At 39.3% G+C, this 21,534-nt stretch overlaps 1 protein-coding gene across 14 annotated transcripts in view; it reads left to right on the forward strand.

The window, feature by feature from the left end:
• The window catches only part of tenm3 (teneurin transmembrane protein 3), a 628,014-nt gene that overhangs the window by 464,469 nt on the left and 142,011 nt on the right, over nt 1–21,534 (forward strand). For all 14 annotated transcript variants that reach the window (XM_037538774.1, XM_037538773.1, XM_037538778.1 and 11 more), the window contains one exon: nt 16,918–17,037. In XM_037538774.1, the coding sequence (XP_037394671.1) occupies nt 16,918–17,037 (120 nt within the window). The remainder of the gene's footprint in view (nt 1–16,917; nt 17,038–21,534) is intronic.

Here is a 21,534-nt window from a genome sequence, read left to right on the forward strand (position 1 = left end):
GCTGTCTTGCTTTTCTACACTGCTTTTAGCTGGGTTTGATTAGGTTGGGTTTGAGGACAAGTGTGAGTTGCACCACTCATTACAGAGCCAGAAACACTTATACACTTGTTTTTTCTTTATTCAAATCTCTTATTTTTTAGCTTATTCTGTTACATAGATATACATAGAAATAATTCAGAATTACTTGGAAAAAAGTTCAACTATATCAATTCATTCAAGTTAAGACTACTTTTTTCTTCAAGAGATGCAAGGTTTTGTTACTACAATGAGGTGTTGGGTTTTACAGCATGTGCATGCAATATAGCTGCAAAGCAACTTTCTTCATGTTAAACAACAATGAATGAATGAATAAATGAATGAATGAACGAATTAATGAGTGTTTTTGTTCTGAGGAGAGCCAAACCCTCAAGGGTGTAACATGAGGCTACTGGAGAGCGGTGCTTTATTGATGTTCAATACACACATACACACACATGCATGCACACATGCACACACACACACACACAAGAGTGCTGTTCCCCCAGGCCGTTTGTGTAATGTCTTTACTCCAGTGGAGATGGAGAGAATTGGAGATAAAGGGAACAAGAGACACAGAAAATAAGATAAACCACACACACACCCACACACACACACACAAGCATGCATTCAGAACACACAGATATATGTGAAAACGCACACACACATTGACATACATTTACATTACTCTAGAGTCATACATTTACAGTACTTTACAGTATTCTGCATTTACAGTACTCTGTAAAAGTCAGAGAAACCCCTTCATTTATTTAATTTAGTTATGAAATATTCTGTATACAAATTTCATTTACTGTGTCCATCCTTTGCCTTTATTTTGTCTTCCATTCCTTTCAGGAGAAGTGGTGCCAATTGTAGGTAATCTTTGGCTATTTTTAAATGAATTTTCATTTTGTCTCCTTTTTCGTAAATCTTTTCGTAAAAATTTTCGTATATATGATAAGAATGTTTGACAGTTCTTGTAAAAGCGCATTTGTGAGGTCAGACACTGATGTTGGACTAGGAGGCTTGGCTCACAGTCTCCACTCTAATTCATCCCAAAGGTGTTCTATCGGGTTGAGGCCAGTCAAGTTCTTCCATACCAAACTCGCTCATCCATGGCTTTATGGACCTTGCTTTGTGCACTGGTGCACAGTCATGTTGGCAATCCTCAAACTGTTCCCACAAAGTTGGGAGCATGAAATTGTACAAAATCTCTTGGTCTGCTGACGCATTAAGAGTTCCTTTCACTGGAACTAAGGGGCCGAGCCCAACTCCTGGGAAACAACCCTACACCATAATCCCCCCTCCACCAAACTTTACACTTGGCACAATGCAGTCAGACAAGTACTGTTCTCCTGGCAACCAAACCAGACACGTCCATCAGCTTGCCAGATGGAGAAGCGTGATTGTTCGTTCCAGAGAACACGTCACCACTGCTCTAGAGTCCAGTGGCGGTGCTTTACACCACTGCATTTGATGCTTTGCATTGCGCTTTGCATTGTAAGCCTTGAATGCAGCTGCTCGGCCATGGAAACCCCTTTCATGAAGCTCTCTATGCACACTATGCACCTCAGCATCCACTGACCCCGCTCTGTCATTTTAAGTAGCCTACCACTTTGTGGTCTGAGTTGCTGTTGTTCTCAATCACAATCACTGGACTGCACAGGTGGCATCCTATCACAGTACCACGCTGGAATCCAATGAGCTCCTGAGAGCGACCCATTCTTTCACAAATGTTTGTAGTAGCAGTCTGCATGCCTAGGTGCTTGGTGTTATACACCTGTGGCCATGGAAGTGATTGGAACATCTGAATTCAGTGATGTGGATGGGTAAGTGAATACTTTGGAATATATATATATATATATATATATATATATATATATATATATATACACACACACACACACACACACACACATGGTGTCTCACATTTCTGCAAATATTTTATTATATGTTTTCATGGGACAACACTAGAAATGAAACTTGGATATAGCTTAAAGTAGTCAGTGTACAGCAGCTTGTATAGCAGTATAGATTTACTGTCCTCTGAAAATAACTCAACGCACGTACATTAATAAATAGCTGGCAACACAAGTGAGCACACCTCATAATGAACATGTCCAAATTGTGCCCAATTGTGTCATTGTCCCTCCATGGTATCATGTGACTCGTTAGAGGTGTCACATCCATGTGTTAATGGAGAGCAGGGCTGTAAATTTGGTGTTTTGAGTACTGTTCATACTGGCCACTGGATATTCAACATGGCACTCAGAACTCTGAGGATTTGAGAAATAGAATTATTGCTCTTCAAATATTGCATAGGCTATAAGAAGATTGCTAACACCCTGAAACAGAGCTATAGCACAGTGGCCACTGTCATACAGCAGTTTTCCAGGACAAGTTCTATTCGGAACAGGCCTTGCCAGGGTCGACAAAATTTAAATCTAGGTAGATACAGCTGAGTGAGCTCTTCTATTGGTTAGGACTTCAAGAGCTGAAAAGAAGCCCTAATGTATAAGATTAATAGCACAGAGGGATCTTTGACAGAGGAATGAACCAATCATGTTTTGATGTACAATGGGACCAATTCCATGATTATCAGTGTAGGCCTTCTGAAAGTCCTGGATGTGTCATAATCTGTAAATAGGAACAGATTAATTAGGGGGCTGTTAATTGGCTGCATCAGCTCTGAACCAGAGCACACTAAGAGAAAGAGTCACTGTGAAGCTGCTGCAAGGCAAACTATATACTTAATGTATATTACAAGATTTAAGTAAAGCATGTAGTGTGTGTTTCAAAAAGTCAGTGTTCAATATAGAATGGCCTTTTACGAAATTTCCGTTGTACTTTTAATTATACATTCCACTTTAAATTCTACAACAGTTACATTTTTGTGTATGTACCAGAATGTGACTGCACTATTCAAATGAGAAGTAAATAACAAGTTAAGAATTCTTGTTTGAAGGTATTTATATATATTTGCGTTAGCTTAGCACTAACAAACTTCTAAAATCCAGTTAGGGATGCAAGCAGAAATTAGCGTCATTGTTGAGATGTTATTCACTGCTGATGCGTCTGTTATGAATTCCACATGTAGGTAACTGTAATACAGTCTTATAGTTTTTTAAAATTGTTTTACTACAGAACTATTGTTTTACCAAGCTCTGATAAAAGGCTTTACTTTTAAATTTGTGTTATATTGTCATGTATTTCAAGTATTTATTCATGGCTATTTTTCTCTTTCAGTGTGACATATGCAAGTCCTCTTTTTGATAAAAGCAGAAAGCGGGGTATGAGTGAACCTTATTATGGCTCAATGGGACAGCATCAGTCTGCCTAATGACTTCACTGGTTTAAACATTTGGAAAAAATTTCTGCAGTCGTGTACTGTTATAGTCCAAAAGTCACCAGTTTATCTACCAACTTCTTCATCAAAGTGTGTAGTGTACTGTATTGTCCTCTATTCATTTGAAGGTGTGTTTTGTTGTGTGAGGAACAGATTTGGATGAAAGGCATGTTTTATTTAGTGACGAAGCAAAATCAAAGTGCAATGAATTACAATGTTCTGTTTTAGAAGCTGGATTACAACCTGCAGACTTTCAGATGCTGTGTGTGTGTGTGTGAAAGAGAGAGAGAGAGAGAGCGAGTGAGAGAGAGAGATCCCTTAAAGGGCCCATATCCTGTTTACCTTTTTCAAAAGCGGTGGAAATTCACTTTCTCATGATATGGGCCCTTTAAACGAGCACTTAAAAGAAACAGACAGATAAGCAGATGTTGCGCACAGTGCTGTTGCTGGGGTTTTTACATGTCAGTGACACTGCTAGGCTGGGTCGTTTTCCTCTTTTTTCTTTCTTTTTCCATGTTTTCCTACTTTATTGCCCCCTTTTTTCATTATGACTTTCCAATAATGATTCTAATCCCTCTTTTTCTCTGCTCTGCTCTGCTCTGCTCTACACTTAAGTGCATGCCTGAAGTTGTTATTTGTTATTTATTCACTCTTTATTAGCAGTAGTTTGCTGTGTGGTCCTGATGAATATCTTTCTTTGGCCTCAGCGGGATCCCTGTGGCCGCTCTCATCATTACTGAGCATTAAAACCAGTGAAGATTCACTCAGCGGGAGCTTTAAGAGAGGCCGCAAAATTATGGAAATATATGGACAGCTAATCATTACGACGCCCTGTAGGAGACAAACATTATCAGCCCTCCTCCCCCCAAAAAATAAAAAACACATCTGTGATCGCTTTCTTCTTTCTTCTGATGCTGCTTTCTGAGTCCCAGCCCAGCATTCATCATCAAACCTCATTATCTTGCACCACATTCAGCATGAAAAAACTTTATCCATATCAGCCAGAACTTTAAAAAAAAACGTTATGCTTTAATTCGGAACGTTCGAGCAGATATGTCTCTTGACAACCAGGGGCCGTCACTGTGGATTATTAGTGCTCACTGGGAGCTGGCTGGTATTGATTATTATTGCTCTCAGTATGGATCTACTCAGCTTGTTAAAGCTTGTTTGCTTCTCTTTAAAGCTGCAGTAGGTAGGACTGAGAAGAGAGTAGTTGTAGCTTGAAGGTTTGAATGAGAAGACTTTCAGGTCCCTCCCATACCCCTGAGCTCCAGCCCTGCATCCAAGGCCCTCTCTGCAGAGGAAGCGGCTGTGCATGTGCAGACACTTATACCAGTACTTAGATGTTTGTTTGATAACAGAATCAGTTGTGAATAAGGCTAAATAAGCAGAAAACCTCTTGTGAGCACAGGCACATATTGATATCTGGACAAACACCAAACCGATATGACTGCCTTGGGAATTCACAAAGATAACTTTTAACTATAACATTGCTGACCAGCACCCTTAGCATTGGAAACAAGCTAGCTGATGTTAACCCGACTGCAGCATCACAGTGTTATGATATATGTTCTTTGGAGTGTTACTGTAACCGTTACCATCTTAGCTTTGTGTTTTTTGTTTAGTTTTTTTTTAATTACCTGTCAAGCAGAAATAGGGCTAACTTGGCATCGAATTTGTAGCTTTTCAGATGCCATGGCTTCCTTCACCTCTAAAAAGCTGCTCCAGTGTTTACCGCCTTGATTTATTTTGATCTGTGTCTGATTCTTTTTAGCATGCTTTTCTCCATTTGTCTGCTTCTGTTGTCTTTGTCATGTATGCTGTTGTTGGCAAAGGAGAGATGGGCAGTTGTTTTACTTGCCAGTTGTTTGTTTATCATTGTTTCTTTCCTGAGGTGGTGTGCGGGGGAGTACATGAGCAATGATTGACAATCCATCAAACACTCCTTCTGCTTTTGATAGGTTATTTTGATTCAGGCACAGTGTATTCTTGCAAATGACATCAAAAGCATTAGGGGGAGCCAGAGGAGACACAGATCATCTGTCTCGTGTACTACTGTCAAGCAAAAATGCCGAAAAAGTTATTTTTTTATATGGATTACCTGGTGCAGATTTAAGTATGGAAATAAGATTCTTTTGGCAAAGTATAGTTTTTTTTTATATGGTGTTTTCCACCATCTTGATGGAGATGGGATGTTTTAAGTAAGGATGCTGAAATTTTAAGTAGCATATATGTGATGGTGACATCACGCAAAATGATTGACCTTTTTTATTTAAATTGTTTGGATAATTTTTGAGGCAGTCGTGGGCTGGAGGTTAGGGAGCTGGCCCTGTGACCGGAAGGTTGCTGGTTCAATCCCCAGCACAGACAGTCCATGACTGAGGTGTCCTTGAGCAAGACACCTAACTCCCAATTGCTCCCCAGGTGCCGTGGCTAGGGCTGCCCACTGCTCCGGGGAAGTGTGTGCGCGTGTGTGTGCGTGTATGTGTGTGTGTGTGTGTGTATTCACTAGTGTGTATGTGGTGTTTCACATCACAGATGGGTTGGTGGAATTTCCCCGGTTGTGGGATTTAAAAAAAAAGTATCACATAATTTACATCAAGCAGTATGTGAAATGATTTCTTTGCTCTCTTTCTGGATGAATTCTATGTAAAAGAAACATACAACCTGTCAACTACCGTAAATATATACTGTAGATATATGAATAAAACAAAAAATACTCTAAAACAAGCACACATCGGTCTTTACTTTGTTCAGATGATTTTAAAGTTTAGATCTGTTTGATTATTTCAGCCATTGCAGTTAAACAATTCTGAAATCTGGGGGTGCTGCTGTTCCTTCTAAAACAGGCTATTGTTTTGCTTTGATTGATTATGCTTTGATTCCTTAACAATGTATATATATCACTTCAATCACCTTCATTTCAAAATCTAAGGAAATTTGTTTTTCCATGATTCAGGCCCTTTATGAACTTTTTGCAAGTTTACATCTTATCTCTCTTCATTTAATTTTGATGGGTCTTGGAATCCTGTTTTGGGAAGCTCTTGTTTAAAGTGCCTTTTGGGCACCCATGTGAATTCAGAGAAGTCTGAGAAACCTAAATAGAGAACAGTGAAGTGAGTCATAGTATGTGTGTGCATGTTTGTGTCACTGTTGAAGGTACAGATGGAGAGTAACACACCTCAAACACACACACACACACACACACACACACCTGTCTCCCCAATCCATCTGCTGTAACAAACACACCAGGGGGAGGAGGGGTTGAGAGAGATTGAAAAAGACAGAGGAGAGAAACAGAGATGGAGAGTGAAAACATAAGAAACAGGAATTGAAAATGTAAGGAGTGACTGAGGCAGAGATAAAGAAAGGGAGCAAGGAGAAAAAAAGAGAGACTGGAGAAAGTCTATAGTAGAAAAACAGGAGAGTGTGAGACTGGAATAAAAAAATAGGAGAGAAATAGAAAGGAAAGACAGATTGAGAGAGAAGAGGCAGAAAGAGAGAACGGGAGGAAAGGAGAAAGGAAATAGAAAAAGAAAGTCTGTGAGAGGGAGAAAAAGAGAAGATACAAAAGGAGAGAGAAGAGAGAGAGAAGTCTCAGGGCTCCCTGTGTGGAGCAGAGGTAACATAGCAACGTGGAGATTTTTCATGAGCTCGATCAATACAGCTTCTTATCCAACATCCATCCAAAATCCTCTTATTTATCATAAGATTGTAATGATCTAACATCACCTTTTTGTGTCTTTAATTATACTTAAAGCGATAGTTTGGCAAAAAAAGCTTCCACAATTTCCCCCCTCACCCTAAATGTTATGTAATGAAGCTACAAGGCTAATGTAGTTAACAAGTAATGAAACCTGTTAGCTTTGTTATCAAAATACATACCTAAATCATGTTGCACTTGTTTCAAATTATGTCAAGTTGTTAAATAATCTGATTTCTGTATGATATATACCTTCAAGATGAATGAAACTACTGTCTTTACCAACATGCCATAAGTAGTTTGAGGTGTACAAAATAACAGAATAACAATTAATACTTATTGCCAATTTATCAGAAATACCTACCTTAGAGGTGAATTTTATAGGTTTACAGTTACAGACTGTAGATCATCTGTTGCTGCACAATTTATTAAACCCTCTCTACTCTGTTCATTAGTGGAAAGGACCACTTGAGTACTACAGCTGACCATATATTATTTATGTGTTCGTTTTTAAAACAGCAGTGACACTGACATGGTGGTGTTGCTGAAAATTTTATGTAAATCATTGTCACTGCTAAGTTGAGAATAGTCAACCAAAAGAGCCCCAGTGGTGCTGTAATAAAAAATAATGAAAGGTCCAATAATGAAGGACTAGAGAAAAAGTAACACACATTTTGCATATAAACGCATAATCTACAGCCTCTGCACACATACATAGTGTATCATCAAGGAAGTGGACAGTGTTTATAAATTGTCACCATTGTGCTGGTTTATGTGGACATCAAAACAAATCAAAACACCTACCTAAACATGGTTGCAGACCAGATGGTAAATGGTATTGTCCAGCAGTGGCCTCTTTCAGCAGGAGAGTATGGCCATGGTTTTAGGAACATGGCAAGTGTTCTCCTGACCTCAAAAATTATCAGATTTCAGTCTGATGAAGCATCTGTGGGTTGTGCTAAAACAACAAGCCTGATCTGAGGCAGCTCCACCTCCCAATTTACAGGACAATATTTATGGATATTACACTTTAGCGTAAGGGTTACAATTTATCAAAAAGTTATGTTAACAATTAGACCTTCTTGAGCCATCAGTTCAGTGAGCACTATTGGTTTTTAAACCAAACATATAGAATTACAAGCCCTACAGAAGTTTTAATTACAATAATGTATACATGAAGATGGAATATATAAATTAAATTACATAAAGAAAACAAATGCCAAAGAAATATTATAAAATATATAATGAAAGTTGTTGTCCATAGGAGTCATGTCACTAGTGTTACTGCATAACAGAAAATCTCACTAATGGCATCACTTGACTTCCTTTCACCTATTTTCTCAGGAACTATGAAGAAATGCACATGATGCATCCACTGTGTTATCAGTTATCATATATTTTCTCATTTAGCTCATGATTTCATATAAAGCTTTTAGTTGAAGTCATTACTTCAGTTAAGTCAGTTACTTTATTCTTAGATAACTGTGAAAAAATAGCATAAAATGGATGAAATAACATATTTAAGTGGATATTGCACGATTGACAACATGTGGTTTTGTGGTTTGATGCTCTGTCACAGCCATTATAATGCCAGTGTAACACCAGTGAGGACTGGTAACACCAGTGACTCCTATGGAGAGATAGAAAATTTACTATATATATATATAAAGGTGTTCTATCGAGTTGAGGTCAGGACTCTGTGCAGGCCAGTCAAGTTCTTCCACATCAAACTCGCTCATCCATGTCTTTATGGACCATGCTTTGTGCACTGGAACGCAGTCATGTTGGAACAGGAAGAGGCTATCCCCGAACTGTTCCCACAAAGTTGGGATACTGAAATTGTCCATAATCTGTTGGTTTGTTGATGCATTAAGAGTTCCTTTCACTGGAAGGGGCCCAACTCCTGAAAAACAACCCCACCCCAGAAACCCCCATCCACCAAACCTTACACTTGGCACAATGCAGTCAGACAAGTACTGTTCTCCCGGCAATCGCCAAACCCAGACGGAGGGGCGTGATTGTTCTCTCCAGAGTCCAGTGTTGCGCTTTACACCACTGCGTTCAACACTTTGCATTGCGCTTGGATGCAGCTGCTCAGTCATGTAAACCTATTCCACGAAGCTCTCTATGCTGATCGACTCTGCAGAAAGTTGTTGACCTCTGCGCACTGTGTGCCTCAGCATCCGGTGAGCCCGCTCATTCACCTCTGGTCTCAATCAGATGGACTGAGTAAAGCCTTTGGCTGGAGCTTCAACACACCAAAGCCATGCTTTATCATTCTGCTGCTCCACATGATTACATGCCCCTGGGAGAAACATTCATGATGGAGCCTCCAGGGGCCTCCTGGGGCCTTGAGCACTACCAAAGGAAACACAGCATGCCAAAGAACCACTCAAAACCCTGCAGGCTGCGAAAAAACACTCGTAAATACTCGCCTGCTTTTAACACCTCCAGAGATGTACAGGCAGACAGGAAACTGGAAGAGAGAGGGAGTGTTAGAGCAAGAGCGACTCTTCTTTTTATAGCTTTTTTTCATTATTGCATAAATTACACTTGGGAAAAAAAGAAACCCTGCATATTCAGTCTTTCCACTTACCACTTACTTTTATTTTCAGATTCATGTTTTTTATAGGTGAATCACAATTCCCCCTGCAAGTATATTTGCAGCTTTTCCCCTACCGTAAAAGTGGGGTTTGTTTAACAGTGAATATTTACAGAATGTTTAGCACTTACCTTTTTGTGTGGCTGGATAAAGATGGGCTTTTTCTTCTGAGATAAAGATGGGATGTTTCTTCTGAGAGAGAAATCAAGTCGTCAAACTGATGGACATGTCGCCACGAGGCTCATTCTGCTCCTGACAGATAATCGTTCCTGAATGGCTGAGTGAATGAATGAATGATGGATTCTTTTGGGAGACTTAACAGTAATGGGCATGTTCAAGTCTTTCACACGCAAAATGAAGGAACCTTGAAGTAAAGGGAAGAGGTACATTAGGCTTGTGTAAATGGTCCAGAATAGTGTTTTTTGTCATCAAATGATAATCACATGGTAGAGTGTCATTTTCAGTGCTCTCTCAATGAATAATACATGTATACATACTGCACATTTTGTTTTGGACATCTTTTAACCATTCATCAGTGGTCAGTATCTCATATCTCCAAAATAACTTTACAGGAGCATGAAGTTTTGATATGATGGTGGTGGCAAAACTGTTCACACACACACACACACACACACACACACATTTATATATATGTATATATATATAAGTGTGTATATACATATGAATCCTCACATGGACCCTCACAGAGCAGGTACTATTTGGGTGGTGGAAAATTCTCAGCACTACAGAAACACTGACAAGGTGGTGGTACGTTAGTGTGTGTTGTGCTGGTATGAGTGGATTAGACACAGCAGTGCTGCTGGAGTTTTTAAACCTTGTGTCCACTCACTGTCCACTGCATTAGACACTCCTACCTTGTCAGTCCACTTTGTAGATGTAAAGTCAGAGATGATAGCCCATCTGCTGCTGCACAGTTTGTGTTGTTCAGCCTCTAGTCCTTCATCAGTGGTCACAGGACACAACACCATCACATCAGTGTTACTGCAGTGCTGAGAATGATCCACAACTCAAATAGTACCTACTCTGCATATATATATACATATATATATATATATATATATATATATATATATATATATATATATATAATGAATGAGATATTCTCATTGAATATTTTGTTCTGTACAAAGTTGAATGTGCTGACAACAAAATCACACAAAAATCATCAATGGAAGTCAAATTTATTAACCAATGGAGGCCTGGATTTGGACTCACACACAAAATTAAAGTGGAAAAACACTAAAGGCTGATCAAACTTGATGTAAATGTCCTTAAAACAAGTCAAAATGAGGCTCAAAATGACCTCCCTACAACACCTGGGCATGCTCCTGATGAGGTGGTGGATGGTGTCCTGAGGGATCTCCCCCAGACCTGGACTAAAGCATCCGCCAACTCCTGGACAGTTTGTGGTGCAACGTGGCATTGGTGGATGGAGCGAGACATGATGTCCCAGATGTGCTCAATCGGATTCAGGTCTGGGGAACGGGCGGGCCGGTCCATAGCTTCAATGCCTTCATCTTGCAGGAACTGCCGACACACTCCAGCCACATGAGGTCTAGCATTGTCCTGCATTAGGAGGAACCCAGGGCCAACCGCACCAGCATATGGTCTCACAAGGGGTCTGAGGATCTCAACTCAGTACCTAAAGGCAGTCAGGCTACCTCTGGCGAGCTCATGGAGGGCTGTGCGGCCCTCCAAAGAAATGCCACCCACACCATTACTGACCCACTGCCAAACCGGTCATGCTGAAGGTTGCTGTAGGCAGCAGATCGCTCTCCACGGCATCTCCAGACTCCGTCACATCTGTCACATGTGTTCAGTGTGAACCTGCTTTCATCTGTGAACAGCACAGGGCGCCAGTGGCGACTTTGCCAATCCTGGTGTTCTCTGGCAAATGCCAAGCGTCCTGCACGGTGTTGGGCTGTGAGCACAACCCCCATCTGTGGACGTCAGGCCCTCATACTATCCTCATGGAGTCAGTTTCCAGTGCTCCACCTGTTCCTCCTTGCACAAAGGTGGAGGTAGTGGTCCTGCTGCTGGGTTGTTGCCCTCCTACGGCCTCCTCCACATGTCCTGGTGTACTGGCCTGAGGTGGTCATAATGTTATGGCTGAGAAAAGAAAGAAAAAGAAGTGAGAGAACAGAAGTGTGCTAAACAGGTTGTTATATATATATGTATTTTTTAAGGATATAGAGAAAATGGGAATTTTAACAAGAATGCAAGACCTGGCAGACTACAAAACTGTCACCCTCACAGCGCTTTTATCTTGGAGTGAAAGGAGAAAATTAAGTTCCACTCTTGCTTCAGATCTGAGAAAATCTAAATGTGTTTCTGTCCATCCTTCTATTGTGACACAACAATTCACTGCTATGGTTTTGAAGGGTTGTTTAGCTGTCAAGAAGTTGCTAATGAGGAATGGAAATTGAGCATCTGAGATAAGAATGAAGGCTTTCTGGACTAATGAGACCAATTTGTTTTTGATTTTACTTGGATCATGAGAAGTAGAAATTGTAACTGTACTGAACTGAAATGGAGGTGTGGAAAAAAACCTTATGGAGTTCTTTGAAAAGCCTCCTGAAAACAAATCAAAGCAATAATGTGGCAAAATGAAGTAGATTTAATTGATACCCTTTTTTAGTTGTATAGACTTTAGTGTCATTTTCTGTTAAACACTGTATATGTTTTCTGCTTTTTTTCTGACACTGAAAAGTGAGTAATTTGTACATGATGGCTGATATTACTAGAAAATAAATAAATATGCACCACTAGGTAGGGTGATTTGTGGCATTTACTCAATATTGTATACAAATATATCCCACAGAAGCACACTCTGTCTCTTGACTTGCTGTACAACGGCACTGACACACACATACACTCAAACACACATCTCACAGGAAGTTTGATATTTTTAGTGATCTGACACATTCACATACTCACACATTTCTCTGAGCAAGAGAGAGAGAGAGAGAGAGCGAGAGAGTCTGGTGCTGCAATAGCTTTCTGAGTGAGCATGCTGTTGTGAGTCAGGTGGTTTATATAACCCTCAGAGCTCAGAGCTGCCCCGGAGAGGCTTTTAGACCAGCCAAAGAGTTTCAGCTTCAGACACAGTGATGGAAGTGCTCGCTCTCTCTCACACTCGCTCTCTGACTCTCACTCATCCCTTATTTTCCCACCTGGATCATTTAGGAATGCTTTAACACATACAGCAGATATGTATGCTACATGAGCTGCATTAAATTTTACTCAGGAGTGAGAAGCACATTTCAGCTGCAAAGTGTAGAAAAACATAGACATACATGAACGCGAGTGTTGTTAGCTACAGTCTAGCCAGGTAATGTTAGTATAAGGAGTGATCTTTATTGTTAATGATGTATTTACCTTCTGAAAAGAAGGGACTTTATAGCCAGTTTTACAAGTGTAACCCACTAATGTATCTGTATATTAATTGATGATGTGAAGCACATACCACAGTTTAATTTTAAAGTAGATAAGTGTTATCTTGTTACTGTTGACGGGGTGAGCAGGGTTATTTATATGATATCTCATGCTGAACTCTTCCCTGACTTTCCAAGTTGGTGGAGCGTTTCTCCACACTGAAAATAAACAGCATCTTGAAACGTACCTAATAGATAGATAGATGGATGGATGGATGGATGGATGGATGGATGGATGGATGGATGGATGGATGGATGGATGGATGGATGGATGGATGGATGGATGGATGGATGGATGGATGGATGGATGGATGGATGGATGGATGGATGGATGTTAGTTTTGTGTATTTATCAGCCTATAGAGAAGTGGCTGGGCTAGCAGTTGGGATTGACTGACACCACTGGTATTCCCAAAGGTTATATGACATGTTTCTGTTATTGTATACTAGGTTTTGTAATGAGAAGACATTGATGAATGAAAACTTAAAACCATTGAGGTTGAGGCGTACAGTGTGGTGCTACAGAATGCTGCATAACACAAAAAATAACAAATTCAATTCTAGTTGTAGACTGGAATGCCCCTTCCTCACAGCTACATTAGCCTCACAGCAAAATTATAGAGGTAAACTTCAGACATCAAATATGTCTTGGCCTGTTAACTTTGAGGTAAGAGGGAAACTTGTAAATGTTTGACTGAATACTCACTTTAAATCAGCTAAAGCCACTAATTAAATGATGTGTGGACACTTGGACGCGTTGTGTTTTATATGAGCTTGCATGCATGATCAACATGGTGTTAGCAGACACACATATCCTTCTTTGATCTTTCTGTTCTTCCCATGTGCTTTATTACAAGATTGTACATTCTTTTGAATTGTACATTCTGTTGTTGTTGTTTTTTCCCACTTTGTCCTCTAACTCAAAGATATTTGCTACAAGTGTATGTGACTAATTGAGCCTTGCAGGAGTTGTCAATAGAGCGCTTCATTAGCACAGGACGGAAGAAAGCAACTTTTCAGCTGGTTGTGAGTTAATGGAGCCATGTGTGCGCGCGCGTGTGTGCACGTATGTCTCAGCGGGGGATCTGCCATCTCGTTGATGGACGTGCTGAAGCCGCCCACTCTCCCATGACCCCCTGCTTTAGCATGGGTCAGAGTGCTGAGTACCAGGCTACAGCTAACAGGCTAACACAGCAGGACGCTAATTTAATGAGACAGATGGAGAGAGAGAGATAGAAAGAGAGAGAGGGGAACAGAGAGAAGGTGGAACAGAGAGGGTCGAGGAGGGGAGCTAAAGGAACGAAAGAGAAATGGGTGAGGGTGAGAACGAGAACAAGAACAAGGGAATGAAAAAGAGAAATAGGGAGAGAGAGCAGGATGGAGAGCAATGGAGAGAGAGACATGCAAGAGAGATAGAGGGAGAGAGGAGGGAAAAACAGAAAGAGAGGGAGAGATGGAGAAAGTGATGGACAGTAAGAAAAGGGGCAGAGGGAAATTTTGAGAAGGGAAGCGGGAAGATAGAAAGAGACACAGAGGCAGAGAGAGGGTCATGGTTGGGAGGGCTAAGGAACAAGACAGAAATGGGAAGAGGATCTAGAAAAAGAGAAGAAAAACAAGGAAATGAAAGACTAAAAGAGACATGGAGAAGGTGATGCATAGTAAGAAAATGGGAAAAAGAAATGGAGGTAAAGCGGAGAGGAGACAGACAGAAAGAGAAAAGAGAGAAATGGCTAGACAGTTGAGAGAGGTGGCGGTGATGGAAAGTAAGAAGGGATAAGAGAGAGAAAAAGATAGAGAGGAGGGAAGGTAAAAGAAGGTAAAAAGAATGGATGATAAAAAGAAAGAAGGAGAATAATGGAATGAGAGAGAGAGAGAGAAAGGAAGATCCAGAATGTAACCGAGAATTAGAAATGGGAGACATGGAAATAGAGATAATTAAATGATATTAAAGCTCTAATTAGTCTTCAAAAGTGTTCAATTTAACATACACTTTCTCTTTTTTCTGTTTTCTCTTGTTCCTCCAACTGTCATACCCCCTCACTCTCTTACTACTAGTCTCTCAGCTTCAGAATTGTTTCAGTTCATAAAGTAATGAAGTATCCAGACTAAATACATTTGCTGTATGTTGCTAGAAAACCAGGAGGCAGTCAGAGCACTTTTATACTCATACACACCACACACATTGGTGTGCGTAGGGGGGAGTGTGATTTATGTATGTGGGGTATGTGTGTGTGTGTGTTCAGGGGGCAGTGTGTGCCCAGTGGGGTTTTTGGCAGGACTAAATTACCCCTTTATTAGAGTCAGTGCTGCAGCATGGCCTGTTATTACTCTCTTTTTCTTCCCCTCTCTCTCTCTCTCTCTCTCTCTCTCTCTCTCTCTCTCACACACACACATGCACCACAATCTACCTGTTACTGATATACACACGCAAAATACCACACACACAATAGTTGTACATTCAAAAACACATTCATATATTCAGACACACTCTTTTTATATTTATATATATTATAGCATTCAACCCAACAAACATGTTAATCTTTCAGCTTTAGAGCCTCAACATTTTGATTTCTGTTTGGTCTGACCAATAATGCGGCTCTCCCTCAAGGCTCTGGCCAATAGGACTCTTTCATAATTAAACCGCTCTGAAGTGGATAGAGGGAGCTTACAGCAGACACTCATGTGCCATTATTATTATATTATGCAATGTGGTGCTCAGTACCAGCTGCAAAACTGGTTTTATGACACTGTCTGTGCGTATGTGTGTATGTGTGAGGATAGCAATAAAACACAACATTACACTGAATTGAAATAGATTGAGAGAGAGACAGAAGAGACAATGATGATGAGGAAAGAGAAACGTTGACAGAGAGAGTAATCAAAGCACCTGTGTTTTTATTGGCGTTTGTCTGACCAATCATAGTAAGACTCATAATTAAACCTCTCCAAAGTTGATGGATAATGGGAAAAAAAATGATAGAACAGAAAGAGAGAGAGAATGACAGAGAGAGAGAGAGAGAGAGAGAGAGAGAGAGTACAAAGACAATAATAAGAGAGGAAGAGAGTAAAGACAGAAGCAGTGAGAGAAAATGAAAATGAAGAAAAAGACAGAAAGTGAAGTAAAGGCGAGAAAGAAAAAAGAAAGACAGAGAAATAAAGAAATATAGATAATACAAAAGAATGTGAGGAAGAGAAAGAAGGTGAGAAAGAAAATGAGAATAGGAAAAAAGCAATAGATAGAGGGGGGAAAACTGAAGCTGTGCTGATTGTATGAATTTACCCTGATTCTATTTGCTGCAGTGAAACAAAACCTGTATTGTATGCATACACACTTATAGTATACTCTACATTTCTCTCTCTCTCTCTCTCTCTCTCTCTCTCTCTCTCTCTGTTGAGCATTAGTTTTTGCCTTGTGAGAGATTAGCTCGTCTGTTTCAATTTCCTGAAGGATGTTTTAATGCTTTTCATCAACGGTTTAATAACAGACAACTTGCAGGAGAGAAGAATGTTCTCTCATTACAAAAATGGCCTGTTTGTTAAATTAATTATTATGGATAGCTAAGTGGAGTAAAGAAGAATTAAACTATGTTGATTCTGAGATGATGTTAATAGTGACTGTTACCAAGGTGGTTTATATCTACCATGACCTTAAAAAAGTAAAAACTAGATAAAAATACAAACTAAATTTGACTGAAATAATAGATTTGTTTAGTGGTTTATGGGAAATGGAGTGGTTCATCATGATGATTGATTGATAATGATGCTCAGTTGATGTATAATCTCTCTCTCTTTCTCAGCCATGCACCTGTTTGGTCTGAACTGGCAGCTGCAGGAGGCTGAGGGTTTCGCCTTTGAGAATGGTGTCAAAACAGACACAACACCATCCAACACAGTGACCGCACTGTCTGCTGAACACGGTAAACACACACTCACACCACAGTTTCACTGTGTTTTTGGCCTGGAGCTATGAGACTAATGTATGTATGATTATATGTTACACAGTTTTTTTTAAGATGTTTTTTATAGATAAACCTCAGAAACCACATAATCTGAATGTAAGGTGTCTGCAAGTCTCCAATATTTGTTAGCTAGATTAGCTAGCTCCAGTGCAAAACTAAGGAGGCAAACTTCAGACACCAAACATATCTTGGCTGATTTGCTTTATTTAGGTTGTGCAGGGGAATGCCCTGTAAGTGTGACTTTCTTTGTCAGACTATAAGCCGTTTTGGTTTGTCTCCAGGCTATGTTTTCCTGCTGGTCCTCAGTGATGTAGCAGTAAGTGCCACAGTGATTGGTGGTGATTGGCTGTAAACTGGTTGTAAACACTGATAGATTTGTATAGGCAGCTCATACACTCAATTTTTTTTCTCCTGAATAGAGGAAGCCTTTACTCTCTCTGCTGTAAAAACAGCACTGACACAATCAGCCTGACATTTATTTTAGCAAAATACGCACTGAAACAGCATCTACCATTTATTTTTTCCTTTTATTTATTTTCTTCTCTCTATCTTCTCCTACTCCCCATTCTCTCTCTCTCTCTCTCTCTCTCTCTCTCTATCTCTGTCTCTCTCTGTGCGAATATATATATAGTATATATACATATATATGTATGTGTGTGTGTGTGTGTGTAGCTACACAGGCTACATATATATATATATATATATATATATATATATATATATATATATATATATATATATATATATAGCCTGTGTAGCTGTGTGTGTCTATGTGTTTAATTAAGATCTGTGTGTGTGTGTGTGTGTGTGTGATGTGTCGATTCACTCTCTAAAGCTCAATCAATAATAAACACACAAACACCCCCTCTCATCCTTCACTTCACCTTGTCCTGCTTTTCTCTATGAGCTATGTGAGTGCAGAGGCCTCATACATTTAAACAGCCATATACACATCTATAAACACACACACACACACACACACACACAAAAGCTCATATAAACAAATACTCCACACACATTCTGCCTGAGTACTCGAAGTCTGTCTACTTTTAGTGTAGGTACACCAGTAAATAAAGCAGTATGTACTATTAGTACCTGCACTATGTAAGCTTGGGGGATTTGGGAAAATGTGTAATTGCATGCAACTTGTGGAACAACACTTTGTAAAGTTGCTTGTGCTTTGGACCCGTTTCTGAGTAGATGAATCTGATGATTGAAAGAGTATTCTAAGAATCAAAGAGTATTCTAAGAGTCAAACTAAGAATCAAAGAGTATTCTAAGAGTCAAACATGGTAAAAGGCAATATATTCTGAGGATATAAGTGAATTATCTCTTATTATAGATAATTCAATAATCAGCATAATGCTGATTTTGCATTTGAGACATAAACATCGAGCCAGCTGTGCATTATTTGACTCAACACCTCAGACTTTTGAACATTTCTTTCAGACTTTACAGGTTGCCTCAATAATGCTACTTCTTGTAATTCTAACGAAAAATCTTATGTAAGGCAGCTTTTTGCTAGCAAGTTTCTTTTTGCTAGCATTATTTCTGTTTAGTATGAAAGATTATTGTTCGATTTGAGATGGTACCACCCTACAAAAACCCAGGCTTTAGAGAGAGAAGTACATTGTAAACAGCAGAGGTCTTTAAATCCAGACCTTGAAACCAGTTTCCAGTTCCAGTTAACTAAACTGTTAATGTAACTGAATGGCCACTTAGTGTCCTACCTACCACATCCAAAACCAGAAATTGGATTAAAGGTGTAGATTTCAAGACCTCTGGTATATAGTGAAAGAATACTGTACATAGTCTCCAAATTGAGACACAATGTCTCACTCTTTCACACAAACATACATACAAACAACTGTACACACACACACACACACACACACATAAACACACTCAAAATTTCACTGTAATTACAATTAATTACAAGCACTTTCAAATCTATACTAACTAATATGCAAGCCATACACACACACATTTTTTCCCGTTTGATGTGTTCATGTGTTTAATGTATTCTTATCATCCAAATGAATATTACAGTACAGTACAGCAATAGTACAGATTTTGTGTGTGTGTGTGTGTGTGTGTGTGTGTGTGTGTGTGTGTGTGTGTGTGTTGGAGACTGAGCTTTGCCTGATTTTCCACCTCAGCCGAGCCTAAACACATTTATTATGTGCAATTTTCAAGATTTCCAATATATAAAAAAAATCTTTTTTCTATTTAACAATTGGCAACTTTTGATATACCAAATTTTCTGCCCAATTTAGTTGTGTCGAGTTCTTACACTGGGTAGGTCTTCCTTTATTACATGGCCCAAGCCATAAAGGTTTTTATTGTTTAGAGATAGCATCCATCCATCCATCCATTTTCTAAGCCGCTTCTCCGTCAGGATCGCGGGGGGATGCTGCAAACATGCAACCCACGCTACCCACCACGCCACTGTGCCACCCCTTAGAGACAGCAATTGGCTGAAAAAAAAGAAGTAAAGCCTTCCAGTGATCAAAGAGCAAACTTTATTTATTGAATTTGTAAAGAAGGCGAGGTGTCATCAAATCTTTCATGGTCAGTTTATGACCAGCCCTGCCCTCACAAACAGTTTAACATCCTGTCCTCTCTCCTGCAATTATTAGCCTCAAGCAGCCTAATGAAGGTTTAGCCACAGCGTACTAATGTGGCCTCTCCGCAGCTTCGCAGCTTCCACCAGTGAATTACAAAGAGCACAAGTGAGTTTTATGAAAGTCATAAAGAGGCAGCTAATGTCATATCTGAACGGGAAGCGGAGAAACGCACGCTGCGAAATCGCATTGTCGTATGGTTAATGTCTCAGAGAGAGAGAGGAAGAGATGGGGGAGAGGTTAGAGGAAGTTTAGATGAAGTTGAAAGATGGAGAACAAGAGAGAGAGAGAAAGTGAGATGTTTGTGTTTGTAATGAGGTTATCAGTCACATTAAAGCTTTTGTTTTCCTTGGGTTTAACCCCATGCTGTGGTGTCGTTAGCAAAAGCCTGTGAGAGAGAAAACCAAAAGTGCCAAGTGCTCATGTGTCATGGCCTGCAGCCAGAAACACTCCCTATAACAACTCTCACTTGCACTATGTGTCAGTTTGGGCACTTTACACTATATTGTTACTCTGTATACTGTATTAAACTATTAATTATACACTGTATTGTTTAAACAATGCATTGTATTATAATAATTTTAAACCATACACTATATACTGCCTTACACAATATACTATGTAATATACTAATATTCTTAAACTATACACTGTATTATTGTATTATACATCATGCATTATATTCTTACACTAAAAACTATAATTACAGAATGTACCATCTATCCAATTCATCACTGGTCAGCAGAGATACTCTAAAAATGTATTTTATTACAGATGATTATCTGTTTAAAAATGTAATCTTATCTAATCCAAAGAATTACTACATCAAAGTAAAATAATCTGATTTGCTAATTTGCTTTCTGTTATTTTTGGACTACTTGTCTTTAAATACACATACATACACTCATATTTTCTAAGTTGCTTATCCTTCTGGGTCACAGGGGGAACTGGAGCCTATTCCAGCAGTCAATGGGCAGAAGGCAGGAAACACCCTGGACAGGTCACCAGTCCATCGCAGGTGTCTTTAAATAAAGGCATATACTTAAATAAGGGAAAGAAAAAGATCGTTTTAACTTTTTCAAAATTTAACACATGCTTAACACAAAAAACTGCACTGTTTTATGAAACAGAATAATAGATTATAGGTGACTACAATATTGTGCCTCGCAGAAGTAGTCACTGATCTCACACATAGCGCAAAGGCCAAATCGCAGTGGAGCAAAATATAGAAATATTTTAAGCATTAAGATTGGTACAACAGTATGTTTTGTTTAGTGGATTTAGACATGTATACTAAAACCTTGACATTTAGAAATCAAGTTTTGCTCCCCAGGAAAAAAAGTGATTGATTTTAAAAATTGTTACTACACTAAAAGCTCTTAGACTCTGAGAAACAAGTGATCAGTGTAGAATAAATTATTATATTTAAATTAATATATTTAAAGATATGCTGCAGTCCTGGGACTTTTCATGATTTGTCAAAAATCTGTTGTTTGTCATGCCAAAGATATTTGCTTTTGAGATCCCTCTTTCATCCCAACAATCATCATGAATAGAGGTCAATCTAAACACTCAGACTGGCTGTCATTTGTGTTCCATTTGCTTAAAGGCTGTACTAGCTCATCAGGTTTCATCTTTGAGTCTCATGCTTGGACTTAGATTATCGTAATTTGCAGATGCTTCCTAATGAGCTCTCAGTGATTTCAGAAGTTCGTAGAAATCTGTGCTCTACGAGTTTAAAACGGCATTAATTTCACAAGGGAAGTAAGGGAGAGCTGATCAGCTTAGTTAAAAATGATGATAATTTACACATATTAACATTTGGCACCTA

This window comes from Pygocentrus nattereri, chromosome 5, assembly GCF_015220715.1.
Source record: "Pygocentrus nattereri isolate fPygNat1 chromosome 5, fPygNat1.pri, whole genome shotgun sequence".
NCBI classification, from domain to species: domain Eukaryota; kingdom Metazoa; phylum Chordata; class Actinopteri; order Characiformes; family Serrasalmidae; genus Pygocentrus; species Pygocentrus nattereri.